At 63.5% G+C, this 19,754-nt stretch overlaps 3 protein-coding genes across 15 annotated transcripts in view; 1 reads left to right on the top strand and 2 right to left on the bottom strand.

The window, feature by feature from the left end:
- The first annotated feature begins 644 nt into the window (after positions 1-644).
- SLC3A2 (solute carrier family 3 member 2) lies at positions 645-7,177 on the top strand. Of its 4 annotated transcripts, none has more exons than XM_077789729.2 (10): positions 645-670; positions 1,124-1,571; positions 2,706-2,882; positions 3,267-3,361; positions 3,445-3,513; positions 3,643-3,707; positions 4,368-4,557; positions 5,514-5,651; positions 6,043-6,102; positions 6,556-7,177. In XM_077789729.2, the coding sequence occupies exons 2-10, from the start codon at positions 1,124-1,126 to the stop codon at positions 6,895-6,897; spliced, it is 1,584 nt and encodes a 527-aa protein (XP_077645855.2). In that variant the 5' UTR covers positions 645-670; the 3' UTR covers positions 6,898-7,177. The 4 variants fall into 4 exon arrangements, with proteins under 4 accessions (XP_077645855.2, XP_085419647.1, XP_085419649.1 ...); XM_085563521.1 differs by having other exon boundaries at positions 5,973-6,102; XM_085563523.1 differs by having other exon boundaries at positions 645-810.
- A 543-nt stretch (positions 7,178-7,720) lies between these two features.
- GNL3L (G protein nucleolar 3 like) lies at positions 7,721-12,877 on the bottom strand. The gene is made up of 15 exons (XM_085563531.1): positions 12,776-12,877; positions 12,655-12,692; positions 12,126-12,206; positions 11,741-11,821; positions 11,325-11,405; positions 11,127-11,253; positions 10,913-11,016; positions 10,694-10,838; positions 10,340-10,427; positions 9,693-9,870; positions 9,297-9,439; positions 8,306-8,436; positions 8,150-8,235; positions 7,905-8,079; positions 7,721-7,811 (listed from the first exon to the last, which is right to left on the bottom strand). Exons 1-15 carry the CDS (start codon positions 12,873-12,875, stop codon positions 7,759-7,761), a joined length of 1,611 nt encoding a protein of 536 aa, XP_085419657.1. The 5' UTR covers positions 12,876-12,877; the 3' UTR covers positions 7,721-7,758.
- Positions 12,878-13,295: 418 nt separating this feature from the next.
- The window catches only part of HUWE1 (HECT, UBA and WWE domain containing E3 ubiquitin protein ligase 1), a 74,376-nt gene continuing 67,917 nt past the window's right edge, over positions 13,296-19,754 (bottom strand). For 9 of the 10 annotated variants that reach the window (XM_085563432.1, XM_085563438.1, XM_085563434.1 and 6 more), the window contains 6 exons: positions 18,756-19,043; positions 17,039-17,144; positions 15,885-16,002; positions 15,633-15,814; positions 14,453-14,643; positions 13,296-13,696 (listed from right to left, as the gene is read on the bottom strand). In XM_085563432.1, the coding sequence (XP_085419558.1) occupies positions 13,594-13,696; positions 14,453-14,643; positions 15,633-15,814; positions 15,885-16,002; positions 17,039-17,144; positions 18,756-19,043 (988 nt within the window). In that variant the 3' untranslated portion in view covers positions 13,296-13,593. Of the gene's footprint in view, positions 13,697-14,452; positions 14,644-15,632; positions 15,815-15,884; positions 16,003-16,494; positions 16,610-17,038; positions 17,145-18,755; positions 19,044-19,754 lie in introns of those variants that run through there. The other variant, XM_085563439.1, reaches the window with a different exon arrangement.

Genomic DNA, 19,754 nt, shown 5'->3' with positions numbered 1-19,754 from the left:
TCCGGTGTTTGGCTACTTCCTGCGGAGCGCGGTGCTGATTGGCCGAGGTTTAGGCGGGACTTGAGGGGGCGCTGTGGGATGAACCATTATGCGCGCGGAGGGGTGGGCAGAATGAGCAGGATGGTTGTGACGCCGTCCTGTCCCCCCACAAAGGGCTGGAGATCTCCGTAAGAGGCACCGAGGATCTCCCGACTCGGTTCCCAGTGAGGAGACCCCGTGCGGTCTGCCCGATGAGGGGGCTCCGTAAATAGCGCACCCCCGGGGCACAGCAAAATGGCTGCGCCTAGCAGCGCTGAATAGAGACTTTGACAACAGCAAAATGGCGGCTGCTTGGGGTGTGGCAAAATGGCGGCGCATGGGGGGTACCCCGAAAAGGACGGGGGCGTAGAGAACCCTCCGGGAGAAGAAAAAGGCACGAGCCCCATAAGTGGCGTCCCGCTGAGCGGTGGCGCAAACCAGAGACTCCAAAACGCGCCCTCCGGGGCTCTGTCCCGCCCCGTTCGCCCCGGGGCGTGTCCGGCCCCCCCCGCCTCGTGCTCTTTGATCCGCCCGGGCCGGGCGCCGCGGCGGCGCCAGGGGGCGTGGTCAGTGAAAGTGGGCGTGGTTTGCCGGGGTATAAAAGGCTGCGCCGAGCCTCCCCCCTCAGCCCCGTCACGAGGCATCGGCGAAGGTGCCGCCTGCTCTGAGGGGGCTCGAGCTCCGCGGGGCGCTTCTGGGGGGCGCAAAAGCCTCTTTGAGGGTTTTGGGGTGTGCGGGAAGGGCTCGAGATCCCCTCCAAGGGCGGATTTGCTCGTTCAGGGACTCGTTGAGGTGCGGCCGCGAGGCCTGGAAAGATCTTGGGGCGTTCTGGGGCCTCTGTGAGGCTTTTGAGGTCCCTGGGGTGAGGGGTGTTAGATACTCAAGAGGAGCTTGAAACCCGCGCTAAGAAGATTTTAGGGTGCTACCGAGGAGGTTTTGGGGTGCGGGGAGCACCTTTGGATATCTTTAAGACGCTTTCCCCACAGCGGGGGTATAAAGTCGGGGTTCAGAGGCCGTTCGTGGGGTGAGAGTTCAACCCCGCCCCGAAGCCTTTTGGGGCTCGGGGTTTTTCTGAACATTTCGGGGTGTTTTATTTCCCCCCCAGATGGAGCCCGAGGCGGCACCCCGCGAGCTGGAGCTGTCGGCGCTGGAGGCCGAGACGGAGCCGATGGCGGCGGCCGAGCCCGGGACCCCCGCGCAGCCTCCCCCAGCCCCGGAGCAGCTGCCGGGCGTGGAGAAGAACGGCCTGAAGATGAAGATCCCCCCCGAGGAGGAAGAAGAGGCTCCTTTAGGGGGCTCGGCGCCTTCGGGGAGCCCCAAATTCACGGGGCTGGGCAAGGAGGAGCTGCTGAGGGAAGCGGGGACGCCGCTCTGGGCCCGGGCCCGCCTGGTGCTGCTCGTGCTCTTCTGGGGGGGCTGGATCGGGATGTTGGGGGCCGCCGCTGCCATCGTGGCGCAAGCGCCCCGCTGCCAGCCCCTGCCCACCAAAGCCTGGTGGGAGCTCGGGGCGCTCTACAGGGCTCCCCCCAAGGCTTTTGGAGGTGATCTGAAAGGTGAGGGGGGGGTTTTGGGGAGGTCTCCTGGGAGTTTGGGGGGGTGGGAGGGTCCCACAGGATGGCTGGGGGAATTTGGGGGGGTCCCATGAGGGGTTTGGGGGGGGTTTAGAGAGTAATTTTGGGGGTGGGAGGGTCCCAGAGGATGGCTGGGGGAATTTGGGGGGGGGTCCCATGAGAGGTTTGGGGGGTTTAGAGAGTAATTTTGGGGGTGGGAGGGTCCCAGAGGATGGCTGGAGGAATTTGGGGGGGGTCGGGGTCCTTTTCGGGGGTGGGAGGGTCCCAGAGGATGGCTAGGGAAATATGGGGGGATCCCATGGGGGGTTTGGGGGGGGTTAGAGAGTAATTTTGGGGGTGGGAGGGTCCCAGAGGATGGCTGGGGGAATTTGGGGGGGGTCCCATGAGGGATTTGGGGGGGTTTAGAGAGTAATTTTGGGGGGTGGGAGGGTCCCAGAGGATGGCTGGAAGAATTTGGGCAGTCCCCTGGGGGGTTTTGGGGGTTAAGAAAGTCCTTTTGGGGAGTGGCAGGAGGTCAAAGGGTCCTAGGGGATGGCAGAAGGAATTTGGGGGGTGTTCTCTGGGGGGCTTAGGAAGTTTGGGGGGTCCCTAGAGGTGAGTTGGGGGTGTTTAGGGAGTCTCCAGCCTGGTTTTAGGGAGGTTCGGAGGGTTGGGGGCATCCCCAGGAAGGTTTGGGGGTCTCCTGGGAGCCTGTGAGGGGGGGGGAACACCCCATTTAATAAACCCCTAAAATGAATTAAAGAATATTTGGTGGGGGGAGTCGTTTCAGTGCCCCCCCAGCATGTGTCGGGGTGAATTACCAAAAAGAACCCACAGGATCAGATTGGGGACCCCCATTTCAGGACCCCCCACCCATAAAAGAGCCTGGGGAGAAGTGACTCAGCAACTTGGGGGGTCCCTCCACTTTAGGGGAGTCCCACGATCTCTGGGAATTGCTCAAAGCCTGAGCGGGCCCCCAAATTTTGGGGATTTTGGAGTTTTCTCCAATTTTGGGGTGATCTTGGGATCCTGGGAGGACGTTTTGGGACCCAGGGGCTGGTTTTGGGGTCTCGGTGGGATTTTGGGGTTGTGTTGTCGGGTCAGATTTGGGGTTCACCCCTTTTTCCTCCTCTCCAGGTGTGGAGAAACGTTTGGGGTACCTGAAGGAGAAGCTGCAGGTGGGGGGGCTGGTGCTGGGCCCCGTGTACCCCCAAAAATCCCCCGAGGCCAAAATCCCCCCCCTGAAGGAGCTGGACCCCACCCTGGGCACCATGCAGGACTTCAGCGCCCTGGTGCATGCAGCCAAGGACAAAGGTGGGCTGGGGGCACCCCAAAATTGGGGGGGATGACCCCAAAATTGGGGGCGGGGGGACACTGGGAGGAACCCCAGAATTTGGGGGAAATGTTGGATACGGGGCAGGGAAAAATGGAGAGCTTGAATTTGGGGGAGGGGCAGCAGAGAATTGAAGGGGAAGACCCCCAAAATTTGAGGGGCACAAAATTGATGGGGGGGACACCCCCAAAATTGGGGGGTGGGAGGGGGGAATGCAGTGGGAGCCTCAGTTTGGGGGTTCCCATGGTTGGGTGTTTAACAAGGCAGAAGGAGCCCCCAAAAAAGGGGGATCCCCCATACTGGGGGGGGGGGTCTGTGATGCTGGGGGGGTTTTGGGGTGCCCTGACCCCCCCATTTTCACCCAGGGGTGAAGGTGATCCTGGACCTGACCCCAAACCCCGCCGGGAATCCGGTGTGGGGGGATGCAGCCCAAGACTCTGAGGTGCACCAGCAGGTCCAGGTGGGTCTGGGGGGGCTGTGGGGTGGGGGTGGGGGGCTTGGGGGTGTGGGGGACCCCCCTGAACCCCCCCTGTGCCCCCCCAGGCCGCCCTGAGCCATTGGCTGAAGGAGGACATTGCTGGGATCTTCCTGGATGGCATCGAGGAGCTCCCGGTGAGGGGGCTGGGGGGGGATTTGGGGGGGTTTGGGGTAGAATTGGGGGTTTGGGGCAGAATTTTGGGGTTTTGGGGCAGGATTGGGGGGTCTTTAGGATCTCTGGGTGACCCCGCTGTGTCCCCCCAGAACTTGGTGGTGGCCCAGTGGAGGAACCTGACGGAGCAGCAGCCGAGCCCCAGCGGTGTGGACAGGTGCGACCCCCCAAAAAACGTCCCTGTGTCACCCCAATGTCCCCCCAAACTCACTGACCCCAAAATGTGTCTCCTGTGTCACCCCCAAACTCACTGACTCCCCCCCAAACCTCTCCTCCTCTCACTCTTTGCCTCATGGGTTTCTTCCTTGTATTTTGGGGTGCTGGGAGTGCTCCCCTGACCTTCCCACCCCCATTTTTGGGGTGTTTTTCTGTCCTTTTGCCCCTATTTTTGGGGTGCTTCCCTGGCCTTTTCTAGGTCAGGAAAAGGTTGTTTTTTGGTTGTTGCTCTGATCTTCATTTTTGAGGTGCTCCCTTGACCTTCCCCCCACATTTTTGGGGTTCTCCTGTGATTCATCCTCCCTGTTTTCCAGGTGTCCCCCTGCTCTTTTCCTCCTCATTTTTGGGGTGCTCCCCTGACTTTTCCCCCCTGATTTTTAGGGGTACTCACCTGACTTTTTCCTATTCATTTTTGGGGTGCTCCCCTGCCTTTTCCCCCCTGATTTTTGGGGTACTTACCTGTTTCCTCTTCATTTTTTGGCGTCTCCTCTGATCTTTTGCTCCTCATTTTCAGGGTTCTCCCCTGACTTTTCCCCCTGATTTTCGGGGCTCTCCCCTGACTCATCCCCCCCATTTTTGGGGTGCCCCTGTCTGTTTTTAGGGTGCTGGTGGGGGGCACACGCCTGCAGGACCCCTGGGAGGTGCCGCGGGGCCCGGGGATGCCGCAGCTGCTGCTGGGACCCTTCCTGCAGCCCCTGGAGCCCAAGGGCGACTCCAAGGCCCCCGAGGACGTTGTGAGGAACCTCCTCAACTTCCTCAGCTCCAACTCCTCCGTGGGGCTGGGCTGGAGTGTGAGTGCTGCCCCCCAAAACCTCCCTGGGACCCCCCAGATCCCTCCAGGAGCCCCAAAACCTCCCCAGGACCCCCCAAATCCCTTCAGGAGCCCCAAAACCTCCCCGGCACCCCCAGATCCCTTCAGGAGCCCCAAAACCTCCCCGGCACCCCCAGATCCCTCCAGGAGCCCCAAAACCTCCCTGGCACCCCCAGATCCCTCCAGGAGCTCCAGAATGTCCCCGGAACCCCCCTAAATCCCTTCAGGAGCCCCAAAACCTCCCCGGGACCCCCCAGATCCCTCCAGGAGCCCCAGAAACTCCCCAGGATCTCTTCAGGAGCTCCAAATCCCATCCTCCCTCTTTGGATTCCCAAATGGGACCCCAAAACCTCCCCACAACTCCCAAAATGCCTTCAGGAGCCCCAAAACCTCTCTGGGACCCCCCAAAATCTCTCAATTCTGTGAGACTCTCAAATGGGACCCCAAAACTTCGCTGGAACCCCCAAAATCCCTTCAGGAGCCCCTAAAACCTATCGCCTGGGACTCCTAAATCGAACCTCAAAACCTCCTTGGGACCCCCCAAAATCCCTCCATTCTGTGAGACCCCAAAAACCTCCCTGGGATCCCTCAAAATCTCTTCAGGAGCCCCAAAATAATCCTCTCCCCCTGGGATTCCCAAATGGGACCCCCCCCAAAATCCCTTCAGGACCCCCAGATCCTCCCAATCCTGCACCCCTGGAACCCCCGAATTCCCCCTGCGGGACCCTCCTGCACCCCGAAACCTCCCTGGGACCCCAATCCTGGAACTGCGCGACCCTCGCTGCCCCCACCTCCCTCGGGACCCCCAAAACCTCCCCCCGCTGGGACCCCAAAATTTCCCAACGCCGCCTTTCCTGCTCCTGCTGCCCCCTCCCATTTTTGGGGGTCCCCCCGCCGATTTTGGGGTGCGGGGGGTGACGGGTGCCTGTCCCGCAGGTGGGGTCCCCCTGGGAGGCCTGGGTGAGCCCCAACCTGAGGCTGCAGCAGCTGCTGCTGATCTGGGGGCTCCCCGGGACCCCCGTGCTGAGCTACGGCGACGAGCTGGGGATGCAGCGGCCCCCCGAAAACCAGCAGGTACCCGGGGGGGGTTAGGAGGGTGCGTGGGGCTTTTTGGGGTGCTGCAGGTGGGATTTGGGGGGCTGCAGGGAAGCTCTGGGGGTTTTAGGGAGAGATTTGGGGTTTGCAGGGGTGGGTCGGGGTGACTCCCTGACCCAAATTTTGCTGGGTTTTGACCCAGTTTTGTCATTTTTTACTCCGATTTCACAGCTTTTTGCCCCAATTTCACTGTTTTTTACCTGAATTTCACCAGCGTTTACCCAAATTTCACCGCGTTTTGCCCCAGTTTTCACCGTTTTTTCCTCTGAAATTCACTGTTTTTTACCCCAATTTCACCAGGTTTTTTTTTACTCGAATTTCACTGGTTTTTATCCCAATTTTACCCCAATTTCACCGTTTTTTGCCCCAGTTGGAGCCGATGCAGTGGGACTCCACCGACGAGTCGAAACCAGCCGGGAACAGCTCCGAGGTGGGCGGGGCTTGGGGCGGTGATTGACAGGGGTGGGCGGGGCTTGTGGTGGTGATTGACAGGGGTGGGCGGGGCTTGGGGCGGTGATTGACAGGGATGGGCGGGGCTTGAGGTGATTGACGGGTGGGCGGGGCTTGGGGCGGTGATTGACGGGTGGGTGGGGCTTTTATGTGGGCGTGGTTTAGAGTCGCCCCTCCCCTGGGGGAGGACCAATAATGTTAATTTATGATTGGGCGCGGTTTCGTTGGCCACGCCCATATGTGGGCGGGGCTTTCTCTAAGGTGGGCCCCACAACGCGGCAGCACCACCGGTTCTTAAAAGGGCAACGCTGCCTTAAAAGGGCAACACCACCTGCTGGCTCCTTAAAGGGCCAGCGCCTCATTCCCTGCCCTGGGGCTGGGTTTGGGGGTATCCCAGCCCCCAGTGTAACCCCAGCCCCCTCCTCACCCGCAGGCCCCCGAGCTGGAGCTGTGCACGGCCCTGGCCTCGCTGCGGGCCCACGAGCGCTCGCTGCTGCTGGGCGAGGCGTGGGCGGTGGGCGCCAACGGCAGCGTGGCCGTGCTGCGGCGCTGGGACCAGAGCGAGCGATTCCTGCTGGTGCTCAACCCCCACGGCAGCTCCCTCAAACCCTTCTCGGTCAAAAGGGAGCCCGGGGAACCCCTCCTGCCCCCCTCGGCCACCGTGCGCTTCAGCACCGGCTCGAAGGAGCCCGGGGAGCAGCAGCTGCGGCTGGAGGAGCTCCAGGTGCGACCCTACGAGGGGATCCTGCTGGGCTTCCCCTACAGCCCCCAGTGACACCCCCAGCACCCCAAACCTGCATTGACCCCCCCCCAGCACCCCAAACCTGCACCCAAACCTGCACTGATCTCCCTCCCCCACCAGCCTTGCACCCCCTCATTCCGGGTGGGGTCCCACACTCAACTCCCTTCACTCACTTTTGGGTTCTCATCCTGCTCCCCTCATCTCAAAGTCCTTTTTTTGGGGGGGTTTTTCTTCTGTTCCTGATTCCATTTTGGGGTTTTTCTTTATTTTCTGGGGTCCCCTCACCAAATACTGAATAAATGAATTGCATTTGTGTCCTTGCTTTTGTCTGTTTTTGGGGGGGGTCTGAGGGTCCCCCCCCAGGATTTGGGGGAATCACAGAACCCTGGGAGCGCCCCAAAATAGGGGGAGAGGGGAATGAGGAAGGATTTGGGCTCCCAGGGGAACCCAACGAGGGGTCCGTGACACCCCAAAATGAGGGGGGTTGGATGTGGGGGCCTCAAGAAGGGTCCTGGGGCTGTTGCAGGGGTAACCAAGACCCCAAAAATGGGGAAATCCAGCCCAAAATGGGGATTGGGATTCCCAGTGGGGCCTCAGGGGTGGTCCTAAGAAATGGGGACTCCCAAAATAAAGGGGTGGGGTCACCCTGGGGGTCCAGACTGTGAGGGGGGGCTGGGGAGATTTTGGGGGTCTCAAAGGCTGTGAGGAGCTTCTGGGAGGTACCTGAAGGATTTGGGGAGGGGTCTCGGGGATGGTTTGGAGGTTGTGGGGGGGACAGGGTGTGGGATTTTTTTTAGCCCTGCCCCTTTCAGAAGACCCCACCCATTTCTGGGTAGGCCACACCCCACCGTCCACAGCATTTTTTAAAATATATTTAATTTTACTTAATTTGCCTCAGAACTGCATGGCCGCCTCCAGCGCCTGCGACAGCTTCGCGCCGATTTTCCCTGCGGGATGGGGGCGGTCAGGAATGTGAAGGGAGGGGGTCAGGGAGATTTTGGGGGGGGGGGGTTTCAGGACAAGGGGGTGTCCTCACCCACCTGCTCTTTTTTGCAGCTTTTTCCTCCTTTTCGCAGCCGCCCGCAGCCCCTGGCCCTGGAACAGGGGGGGCAGCGCAGCCACCCCCTCCAGGCCGGGGGCTCGGGGCAGCGGCTCCCCCCCGGCGCCCCCCGACTTCACCCGGGGGGGCTTCAGCTCCACCGTCATCCTGCCGAGCTGGGGGGGGTCAAACATTAACCTAGCGCCCCCCAAAAACCCCCCAAAAACCCCCAAAATCCCTTCCCACCTCCAGGTCAGCGCTGTCGTCCTCCATGGCCTCTCCTCGGCCCTGCTCCTCCTCCAGCCCCAGCCCCGTCACCGTCACTGGGACCGCTGCGGGGGTCCAGGGTGAGATTTTGGGGGTCCCCGAGGGGGCAGGGAGGGGGGCTCGGGTGCTGCTCACCTGCCAGGGCCTCGGCATCGCCCCGCTCCAGAGCCTCCAGGTCCAGCGCCGGCCCCAGCGCCGGCAGGATTTGGGCTTGGAGCTGCACCCCCTGGGATTTGGGGGGGTGGGTGTAGTAGGAGATCTTCCCGCTGTGGGAAAAAAAATAAAATTTGAGGGGGTGGGTCAGGGTGTGGGGAGACCCCCCCCCCCAAAAACACGGCTCAGGTTGTGGGGGGACCCTGCGGCCCCTCCCGAGTGGGGTGCCGGGGTGGAAGGATGCCTCCAGGCCCCAAAAAGGGAATCGCAGGGTATGAAAAACCAGCTCCGAAGCCTGGAAAAGGGGAGTCAAGGTGTGTGGGAGACCCCACAGCCCCCCCAAAAAGGGGTCCCAGGGTTGGAAAAGACCCCTTTGGTTCACCAGGGGCTCAAAAGTGGGGGAAGACCCCTCCTCTCCCCAAAAAGGGGCCAGGGCATAGGGAGACCTTGTAGCCCCCCCACTAAAAAATGGGGTTAGGCAGTGTGGAAAGACCCCTCCTGTGCCAAAAAATGGGGTCAGGGTGTGCGGGGACCCTCCCCAGCACCCCAAAATGGGGTCAGGGTGTGCGGGGACCCTCCCCAGCACCCCAAAATGGGGTCAGGGTGTGCGGGGACCCTCCCCAGCACCCCAAAATGGGGTCAGGGTGTGCGGGGACCCTCCCCAGCACCCCAAAATGGGGTCAGGGTGTGTGGGGACCCTCCCCAGCACCCCAAAATGGGGTAAGGGTGTACGGGGACCCTCCCCAGCACCCCAAAATGGGGTAAGGGTGTACGGGGACACTCCCCAGCACCCCAAAATGGGGTAAGGGTGTGCGGGGACCCTCCCCAGCCCCCCAAAAATGGGGTGAGGGTGTGGGAAGACCCCCTCCACCCACCCAAACAAGGGGATCAGGGTGAAGAAACCCCACCCAGCACCCCAGGACTGGGGTCAGAGCGTGGGGACACCCCCAAACCGTCCCCGTCCCCCCGGTACCTGGTCCAGTCGCGCAGCAGGGCCACGGCGGCGGCGCGGGGGTCCGGCAGCCCCCCGGGCCGCAGCCGGCCCTGCCGCCGGGCCAGGTGGGCCAGGAACTGCAGGGGGTCACTGCAGGGGGGCACCCCGTAAACCTCGCTCAGCTGCGGGGGGACACAGAGGGGTTTGGGGGGCACGGACACACCGGGGGGTACCACCCCGCCACCCCCCCCGGGGCCAAAACGGGCTGAAAACGCCCCCAGTGGGAACCTCCCCTCCCCCAGTGTTGAGCCCCACCTTAATCCCGATTTTGGGGGGTCACTGAATCCCCCCAAAGGGCTGAGCTGGGGAAAAGGGGTCCCCCCAAATTGGGAGCGTTGCTATTGGGGTGGGGGCTCCCCCGGGGGTCCCACAGACCTGCTGGGCGGGGCAGCGGCGCAGGACGGCGCAGGCGGGGCTCAGGGGGTCCCGCAGGCGCTGGGGGGCCAGGGCCCCCCGCAGGGGCGCGGCGGCCGAGGGGTCCCCCAAATCCAGCACCACCCCCGGACAGTCCAGGAGCCGAATGTGCCGGTCCAGCTGCACGGCCTGCAGGCACCTGGGGGCGGGGTCTGAGTGCCACGCCCAATTCTGGGCGGGGTCAGGGCCACACCCAATTCTGGGTGGGGTCAGGGCCACGCCCAATTCTGGGCGGGGTCAGGGCCACGCCCAATTCTGGGTGGGGTCAGGGCCACGCCCAATTCTGGGCGGGGTCAGGGCCACGCCCAATTCTGGGTGGGGTCAGGGCCACACCCAATTCTGGGTGGGGTCAGTGCCACGCCCACACCTGGGCGGGGTCAGTGCCACACCTGGGCGGGGTCAGGGCCACACCAAATTCTGGGCGGGGTCAGTGCCACGCCCACACCTGGGCGGGGTCAGGGCCATGCTCACACCTGGGTGGGATCAGTGGCACACCCACACCTGGGTGGGGTCCGTGCCACGCCCACATCTGGGCGGGGTCAACCCAGGCTCCACCCACAGCCCCCCCGCCCCGAGCAGGTGACCCCACCCCCCCCAGGTGGGCTCACCTGGTGACCCCGGGCACGGCCCCCACCCCGCAGGCGCGGCTGCGCTTGAGGCTGTTGATGAGGCTGCTCTTGCCCACGTTGGGGTACCCTGGGGAAGGGGTTCGGGTTGGGGGGGGGGCCCAAAACCCAGCCCCCACACCCCCCAACCACCCCCCAAAGCCCCCACCCCACTCACTCACCACACCTATTTCACAGCCCCCACTCAACCCCAGCCCCCCAAAATCCCTCCCCAGCCCCCCATCCCCCATTTCAGAGCCCCCCACTCAACCCCAGCTCCCCAAACCCTCCCAGCCCCCAGCCCCACCCCCCCCCACACCCCAACCCCACCTCCTCGAGCCCCCCCCAGCCCCTCACCCACGACCCCCACGGTGATGCAGCTCCTGCCCTCCCCGCAGCGGCCGTAGTTGCTCAGGATGTTCAGGAGGCTCTCGGCCCCCACGCAGGCCCCCGTGGCCAGCACCTCCTCGGGGGCCGTGGCCACCGGCACCCGGACCTGCTTCTGTGGGGGCACAGGGGGGTGTCAGGGGCACCCCCTCACCTGAGCCCCCCACCCCCAGGCCCCCCAGCACCCACCAGATTCCGGCTCTGCTGCTGCGTGCACGCCTTGAAGGCCACGGTGGGGAACTCGGCCCGCAGGTGCTTCAGCCACGCGGCCACCACGTCCCGCGGCACCAGGTCTGGGGTGGGGGGACGCACACGGGGGTGTCCCCAGGGCGCGGGGACGGGAGAACCCCCAAACCCACGCCGGGACCCCTCCCCTCCCGCGGCTGCTGCCGCCCTCCCTCACCGATCTTGTTGAGGACGAGCACGAGGCGCTGCTGCGGCCGCAGGGCCGCCTCCAGCCGGGGGCTGCGGCAGCCCTGGGGGTCGCGGGCGTCCAGCACCTCCAGCACCACGTCGGACGCCGCCAGCACCTGCCGCAGTCGGGGTTCAGCCGGGCGAGAGACCCCCCCCCCAAAAATCCCCCCAGCCCCGCGGCACCGACCTTGCGCAGCTCCCGCCCGAAGTGGCGCAGCGACGCCTCGTCCTGGGGGGGCTGGGGGGGCTCCTCCTCCTCCTCCTGCTCCTGGGGGCACCTGGGTTACAGCCACGGGGAGCCCCCCGACTTCTGGGGGATCCCCCCTGTGTGGGGAACCCCCTGACCTCTGGGGAGCCCCCTGGCCTGGAGAAGGGTCCCCACTTCTCTTGCAGGGGGAGCCCCTCCTTGGGATTCTCCCCACTTTGGAGAGCTCCCCACTCTTTGGGGAGCCCCCAATCTATCGGGAGTCCCCCAATCTTTGGGAAGTCCCCCAATCTTTGGGGAACCCCCACGCTTTGGGGAGTCCCCAGCCTTTGGGGAGCCCCCAATCTTTGGGAAGCCCCCCAGTCTTTGGGGAGCCCCCCGGGTGTCCCCAGCCCCACCTGGCTCTGGAAGCGCTGCTGTCGCTGCAGAGCCTCCTCCAGCTGTGCGGCCAGATGTGAGCGCTGCTGCAGCTCCCCCGCCTGCGGGACACCGAGGGGTCACACCCCAAATTTCCCGGGGTCACACCCCAAAATCTCCCTGGGATGAGATCCCAAAACCCCCTGGGATCACACCCCAAAATCTCCCCAGGGTCACACCCCAAACCTCACCTGAGGTCACACCCCAAAACCCCCTGGGGTCAGACCCCAAAATCTCCCTGGTGTCAGACCCCATATCTCTCAGGATCACACCCCAAAACCCCACCGGGGTGACACCCCAAACTGCCCGGGATCTGACCCCAAAATCCCCCCAGGGTCACCCCGAAATCCCCCCGGGGTTCCTCACCCGGCTCCGGCTCCGCTGCTGCCGCTGCGCGAGGCGGCCGAGCCGCGGCACCCCCGGGTCCTTCCTGAGCCCACCACGGGCCTGGGGACAGCGAGGGGGGGAACGGGGACACCCCGGGGTGGGGGTCACACACGGGGGGTCACAGAGGGCACCCCAGGGTGGGGGGGGCGGGGGGGGGGGTCACACACGGGGGGGTGACACGGGGTGTGGGGGGGGGGTCACAAACCGGGGTGGGGGTCACACACGGGGGGTCACAGAGGGCACCCCGGGGTGGGGGGGGGGGGTCACACACGGGGGGTCACAGGGGGTGTGGGGGGGGGGGTCACAAACCGGGGTGGGGGGTCACACACGGGGGGTGGTCACAGGGGGCACCCCGGGGTGGGGGTGGGGGGGTCACAAACGGCGGGGGGTCACACACGGGGGGGTCACACACGGTGGGGGGGTCACACGGGGACACCCCGGGGTGGGGTGGGGGGGGTCACACACGGGGTGGGTGACACGGGGACACCCCGGGCCGGGCTGCGCTCACCTGGCCGCGCTTCTTGCGGGCCGCCTCCAGCTGCCGCCCTGCGGGGAGGGGCGGGGTGAGCGCGGGGGGTCCCCGAGCCCCCCCGAGCCCCCCCGAGCCCCCCGGTGCTGCCCCAACTCACGGGACCGCGTCATGCCTGCGCCCCACGCCGCCCGCGATCCGCGGCGCGACCGCGTGACGTCACTTCCGGCGCGGCGGAAAGGAGACTCAGCCCCCTCCATTGCCACGCCCTAACATGGCGGCCACCAGCAACACTCAAGATGGCGCCCCCCCCCGCGCCAATACCACACCCAAAATGGCGCCCCCCTTATGGCAACGCCCACACCCAAGCTGGCGCCCTCCACACCGATACCACACCCACGATGGCGTCCCCCGAGCCTCCCCTCAGTGCGGCCAAGGAGCCGCCCTCGCCACAGCGGCGGCAGCGACACGGCCGCGCTCCCGCTGGCGCGCGGCCGAAGCCGCTTTGAGGGCCACGTCCAACATGGCGGCCCCTCAGCCTGCCACGCCCAAGATGGCGGCGAAGCCCACCCCCCACCCCTCCCCCAAGAACGACCGGGACTGCCCTTACCAAGAGTGCATTTTTTTATTCCTTTTTTTTTTTTTAAACTTTTTCTCTCAGTTTTGGGGTGGGGGGTGGGGCTGAACTTCTTATTTATAATTTCACGGGTTCCCCCCTTTCACCATCCCCGCCCCCCCCCAGCCCCCAACACGGGGGAAGGGGGTGAGGGGGGCAAGGAGGGAACCCCAACCCTCCAACAGAGCAAAAACCCCTCCCCCAAACCGGGACCGGAGGAAAAAAAAAAAATAATAAACCCCGAAAAAAAAACAAAAAACAAAAAACAAAAAAAAAAACCAAAACAAACCAAAAAAAGCCAATGGAACCAAAAAATATATATATATTTATAGAGCCCCAGCAGGGGGGCCGGCGCGGCCCCCCTAGGCCAGCCCGAAGCCCTCGGAGCACTCCTGGATGGCAAGCAGCAGCATGTGCCGCAGCTTCTCGTAGCTCTCGTAGGCCGGCAGGTCCAGCTGGTTGAAGCTGGGGACACACCCGTGTCACTGTCACCCCCCCCGAGAGACCCCCAGTGCCACCCCACCCACGTCCCGCTGTCGCCGTGTTCCTGACCCAGCTTCGTCCCCCTGCTCCGAGCTGGTGTCACCATCCCGGCCCCGGTCCTGCTCCTCGGGCGTGTCCCCCGTGCCAGGGTCCTCAGCTGACCCCCCCAGTGCCACCTCCCCTGCGTGTCCCCACGTCCTCCCGTGTCCCCTGCCACCCTCCCGTGTCCCCCTGTGCCAGGTGTGGGCAGATGGCGGCAGAGGCCGCGTGGCCCCCGATGTCCCCAGGTGTGCCCTCACCAGGTGTGTGCCAGGGCAGGTGTTCAGTGTCCCCCCAGGTCCCCTCCTCTGTCCCCATTCCAGGTGTGTGCTGGGACGCTGTGCTCAGTGTCCCCTCATGTCCTCCTGTCCCTGTGTCCCTCCTGTGTCCCCATGTCCCTCCTGTGTCCCTGTGTCCCTCCTGTGTCTCCGTGTTCCCCCCGTGTCCCTCACCAGCTGTGAGCCCAGGGCAGTGCTTGGTGTCCCCCCACCCCCGTGTCCCTCACCAGGTGCTCAGTGTCCCCGTGTCCTGCCATGTCCCCGTGTCCCCCCGTGTCCTTCATCAGGTGCTCGGTGTCCCCGTGTCCTGCCATGTTCCTGTGTCCCATGTCCCCGTGTCCCTCACCAGGTGCTCGGTGTCCCCGTGTCCTGCCATGTTCCTGTGTCCCCCCATGTCCCCACGTCCCCCCGTGTCCCTCACCAGGTGTGGGCCGAGGGCAGCCGGTCGGTGGAGCGGTCGTCGCGGTGGATCTGGAATTTCTGGATGCCGTTCATGCCCTCGAGGGCGGCGAATCCCTGCAGGGGCACCTTGGACGTGCCCGTCACGAACTGCAGGAACTTGGCGCGGTCGGCCTGGTCGAAGGAGCGCAGGGCGCGCCAGAACCACTGGATCTGGGCACGGGGACAGGGACAGGACGGGGACAGTCAGCCACTGGGACCCACCGGAATCCCCCCAGGACCCCAGAATCACCCAGAATCCTGGAATCCCCCGAGATCCCTCCAGAAACTCCTGAAATGTCCCCAGAACCTCCCAGGTGCCAGCCCCACCTGGATGGAGTCACCCTGGTACCCAAAATAACCCCAGAACCCCCTGAAATCCCCCCAGAACCCTCTGAAATTGCCCCAGAACCTCCAGAAACACCCCCAGAACCCTCTGAAATCACCCCAGAACCCCCTGAAATGCCCCAAGGACCCCCCCAGGTGCCAGCCCCACCAGGATGGAGTCACCCTGGTACCCAAAATAAGCCCAGAACCCCCTGAAATCCCCCCAGAACCCCCTGAAATCCCCCCCAGAAATCCCCCAGAACCCCCTGAAATCCCCCAGAACCCTCTGAAATCACCCCAGAACCCCCTGAAATGCCCCAAGGACCCCCCCAGGTGCCAGCCCCACCTGGATGGAGTTGCCCTGGTACCCAAAATAACCCCAGAACCTCCAGAAACACCCCCAGAACCCCCTGAAATCCCCCCCAGAACCCCCTGAGATCCTCCCAGAACCCCCTGAGATCCTCCCAAAACCCCCCAAGATCCCCCTGAAATCCCCCCAGAACCCCCTGAAATTGCCCCAGAACCCCCTGAGATCCTCCCAGAACCCCCTGAGATCCTCCCAAAACCCCCTGAGATCCCCCTGAAATGCCCCCAGGACCCCTCAGGTGCCAGCCCCACCTGGATGGAGTCACCCTGGTACCCAAAATAAGCCCAGAACCCCCTGAAATCCCACCAGAACCCCCTGAAATCCCCCCCTGAAATGCCCCCAGGACCCCCCAGGCGCCAGCCCCACCTGGATGGAGTTGCTCTGCTGCCCAGAGTCCCCCCCAGAACCCCCTGGAATGTCCCCAGGACCCCCCCAAATGCCCCCAGGACCCCCCAGGCACCAGCCCCACCTGGATGGAGTTGCCCTGGTACTTGTGGTACTCGGTGTTGGCCTTGAGGTCGTCGATGTCGATGGTGGGCAGCCCCGAGATGAGCAGCTCCAGCTCCTGCTCCGTGAAGATGGAGATGAGGCGCTTGGGGATGATCTCGTAGAACCCTTCCAGGAACGCCGCCAGCTGCTTCCGGATGGCGCCTGCGGGATTTTGGGGGGGTCAGGGGGGTCCCGGGAGCACCCCCGGAGCCCCCCCGGCCCCGACGCTCACCGGTCATGCGCATCTGGCACACGAGGTGCACGTACTCCTTCTTGTTCTCCTCCGTCACCAGCACGTTGGCCCCGTTGGGCTTCAGGTCCCGCACCTCACACACCCCAAATTCCTGCACCTGGGGGGGCACGGGGGGTCAGCAGGGAGTGGGGACATCCCTGAGCATTGAACACCCCAAATTCCTGCCCCTAGGGGGGTACAGGGGGTCAGCAGGGTCTGGGGACATCCCTGAGCATTGAACACCCCAAATTCCTGCACCTGGGGGGCACGGGGGGTCAGCAGGGTGTGGGGACATCCCTGAGCCTCAAACAACCCAAATTTCCACATTTCTGAACCTCAAGCACCCCAAATTCCTGCCCCTGGGGGGGCACGGGGGGTCAGCAGGGTGTGGGGGCACAGGGGAGACATCCCCGAGCCTTGAACACCCCAAATTCCTGCACCTGGGGGGGCATGGGGGGTCAGCAGGGTGTGGGGACATCCCTGAGCCTCAAACAACCCAAATTTCCACATTTCTGAACCTCAAGCACCCCAAATTCCTGCCCCTGGGGGGGCACGGGGGGTCAGCAGGGTGTGGGGGCACAGGGGAGACATCCCCGAGCCTTGAACACCCCAAATTCCTGCACCTGGGGGGGCATGGGGGGTCAGCAGGGTGTGGGGACATCCCTGAACCTCAAACAACCCAAATTTCCACATTTCTGAACCTCAAGCACCCCAAATTCCTGCACCTCCGGGGGTACAGGGGGTCAGCAGGTGTGGGGGCACAGAGGAGACAACCCTGAACCTCGCACACCCCTGTGGTCCTGGAAAGGTCTGGGTGCTCTCAGGGGGTCCCAGGGAGGTCCTGCTGCTGGTTTTGGGGGGTCCCAGTGCCCTCAGGAGTTCCTGGGGGGGGGGGGAGGTCCTGGTGCTGGTTTCGGGGTCTTGGGAGGGTCCCAGTGCTGGTTTTGTGGTCCTATGGGGGTCCCAGTGCTGGTTTTGGGGGTCTTGGGAGGGTCACAGTGCTGGTTTTGGGGGTCCTGGGGGTCCCAGTGCTGGTTTTGGGGGTCCTATGGGGGTCCTGGTGCTGGTTTGGGGGTCTTGGGAGGGTCCCAGTGCTGGTTTTGGGGCCCCGGTGCTGGTTTTGGGGGTCCCAGAGGGGTCCTGGGGGTCCCCACCTCGGTGCTGAAGGTGAGGTCGTAGCCCAGCGTGGAGACGTCGTTCTCCAGCAGGTACACGAGGCCCTGGTAGAAGTGATAGTCCTCGCTCTCCATGTCCGTGTACCTGGGGGGCCAAAAACGGGGGGCAGCGCCCCAGAAATGGGGTCAGGAACCACGGGGAGCCCCAAAAATGGGGTCAGACCCTGCTGGGAGCCCCAAAAATGGGGTCAGACCCTGCCAGGGCTCCAGAACCCCATAAATGCAGTCTCACGCCCCTCTGAGGGGGTCCAGCACCCCAAAAAAGGCTCCAATTTTCTCCAAGGGAATCCAGCACCCCATAAATGGCTCCAGCACCCCATAAATGTTGTCCCACAGCCCTCTAAGGGTGTCCAGCACCCCCATAAATGGCTCCAAGTGACTTTTGAAGGGTGTCCAGCACCCCACAAATGCAGTGCCACACCCCATGAACACAGTCCCAGCCCTCCCTGAGGGGCTCCAGCACCCCAAAAACAGCTCCCAGCCCCAAAAACAGCTCCTACACCCCACAAACACACTCCTACACCCCACAAACACACTCCTACACCCCACAAACACACTCCCACACCCCACAAACACACTCCTACACCCCACAAACAGCTCCCACATCCCCACAAACACACTCCTACACCCCGCAAACACACTCCTACACCCCACAAACACACTCCTACACCCACAAACACACTCCTACACCCACAAACACACTCCTACACCCCACAAACAGCTCCCACACCCCACAAACAGCTCCCACACCCCACAAACAGCTCCCACACCCCACAAACACACTCCTACACCCATAAACACACTCCCACCCCCACAAACACACTCCCACACCCCACAAACACACTCCTACACCCCACAAACACACTCCCACACCCACACACACACTCCTACACCCACAAACACACTCCTACACCCCACAAACAGCTCCCACACCCCACAAACAGCTCCCACACCCCACAAACAGCTCCCACACCCCACAAACACACTCCTACACGCCACAAACACACTCCTACACGCCACAAACAGCTCCCACACCCCACAAACAGCTCCCACACCCCACAAACAGCTCCCACACCCCACAAACAGCTCCCACACCCCACAAACACACTCCTACACGCCACAAACAGCTCCCACACCCCACAAACACACTCCTACACCCACAAACACACTCCCAACCCCACAAACACACTCCTACACCCCACAAACACACTCCCAACCCCACAAACACACTCCTACACCCCACAAACACACTCCCACCCCACAAACACACTCCTACACCCCACAAACACACTCCCAACCCCACAAACAGCTCCCACATCCCCACAAACAGCTCCCACACCCCACAAACAGCTCCCACACCCCACAAACACACTCCTACACCCATAAACACACTCCCACCCCCACAAACACACTCCCACACCCCACAAACACACTCCTACACCCCACAAACACACTCCCACACCCCACAAACACACTCCCACACCCCACAAACACACTCCCAACCCCACAAACAGCTCCTACACCCCACAAACACACTCCCACACCCACAAACACACTCCCAACCCCACAAACACACTCCTACACCCCACAAACACACTCCTACACCCCACAAACACACTCCCACCCCACTAACACCCCTCCAGCCGCCCTCCCCGAGCCTCCCAGCCCCGCTGGGCCGCCGTGGCTCGCCCCTTACCGCACGGACTTGCCCAGGATGTGTTTGTAGAAGGAGCGGGTGAAGTAGCACTCCAGCAGCCGGTTGTCGTAGACGGCCTTGGCCACGATCCTGCCCACGAACTTGAAGTAGCTCAGGTGGTTGGGGTTGCAGTGGGACGAGGGGTTGATGGTGTAGGTGACGCGGTCGCCGGGCGAGGTGCGGAACAGGGCGTACATGGGGTTGAACATCTCGCGGGAGATGATCATGTACCACTCCCGCAGCAGCCCGCCGGCGTCCTGGCCCTCCTCGCCCTCGAACACGATGTACCTGCGGGGCCACGGGGGTCACGGGGGGTGGGAGAGGGGCTTTGGGGAGGGTGGAGGTGGTGTTGGGGGGGATCGGGGGGTTTGGAGGTGTTTTGGGGGGAATTGGGGGGCGAATGGGGATTTGGTGGTGGTTTTGGGGGGAACTGGGGGGTTTGGAGGTGGTTTGGGGGAGATCGGGGGGGGAACTGGGGGGGTTTGGAGGTGGTTTTGGGGGGAATTGGGGAGTTTGGAGGCGTTTTGGGGGAGATCTGGGGGGGAACTTGGGGGTTTGGAGGTGGTTTTGGGGGGAATTGGGGGGCGAATGGGGATTTGGTGGTGGTTTTGGGGGGAATTGGGGGGTTTGGAGGTGGTTTTGGGGAGATTTGGGGGGTTTGGAGGCGGTTTGGGGGAGATTTGGGGGGGATTGGGGCGTTTGGAGGCGTTTTGGGGGAGATCTGGGGGGGAACGGGGATTTGGAGGTGGTTTTGGGGGGAATTGGGGGGTTTGGAGGTGGTTTTGGGGAGATCTGGGGGGGAACAGGGGGATTTGGAGGTGGTTTTGGGGGGAATTGGGGCGTTCGGAGGCATGGGAGGATGGTGGAGGGCATTTTGGGTGGGTCAGGGGGTGTTTGTGGGGCTGGAGAGGCGTTCTGGGTGTCCTGAGGGTGTTTCAGGTATCCCAAGGGGTGCTTTGGGTATCCCAGATGAATTTTGAGTGTCCAGGGGATATTCTG

The sequence above is a fragment of the Lonchura striata genome, chromosome 31, assembly GCF_050655825.1.
Source record: "Lonchura striata isolate lonStrDom1 chromosome 31, ASM5065582v1, whole genome shotgun sequence".
Classification (NCBI taxonomy): Eukaryota; Metazoa; Chordata; class Aves; order Passeriformes; family Estrildidae; genus Lonchura; species Lonchura striata.
Note: the sequence above shows the minus strand (reverse complement) of the source record. Positions and strands in the feature narration are given on the sequence as shown.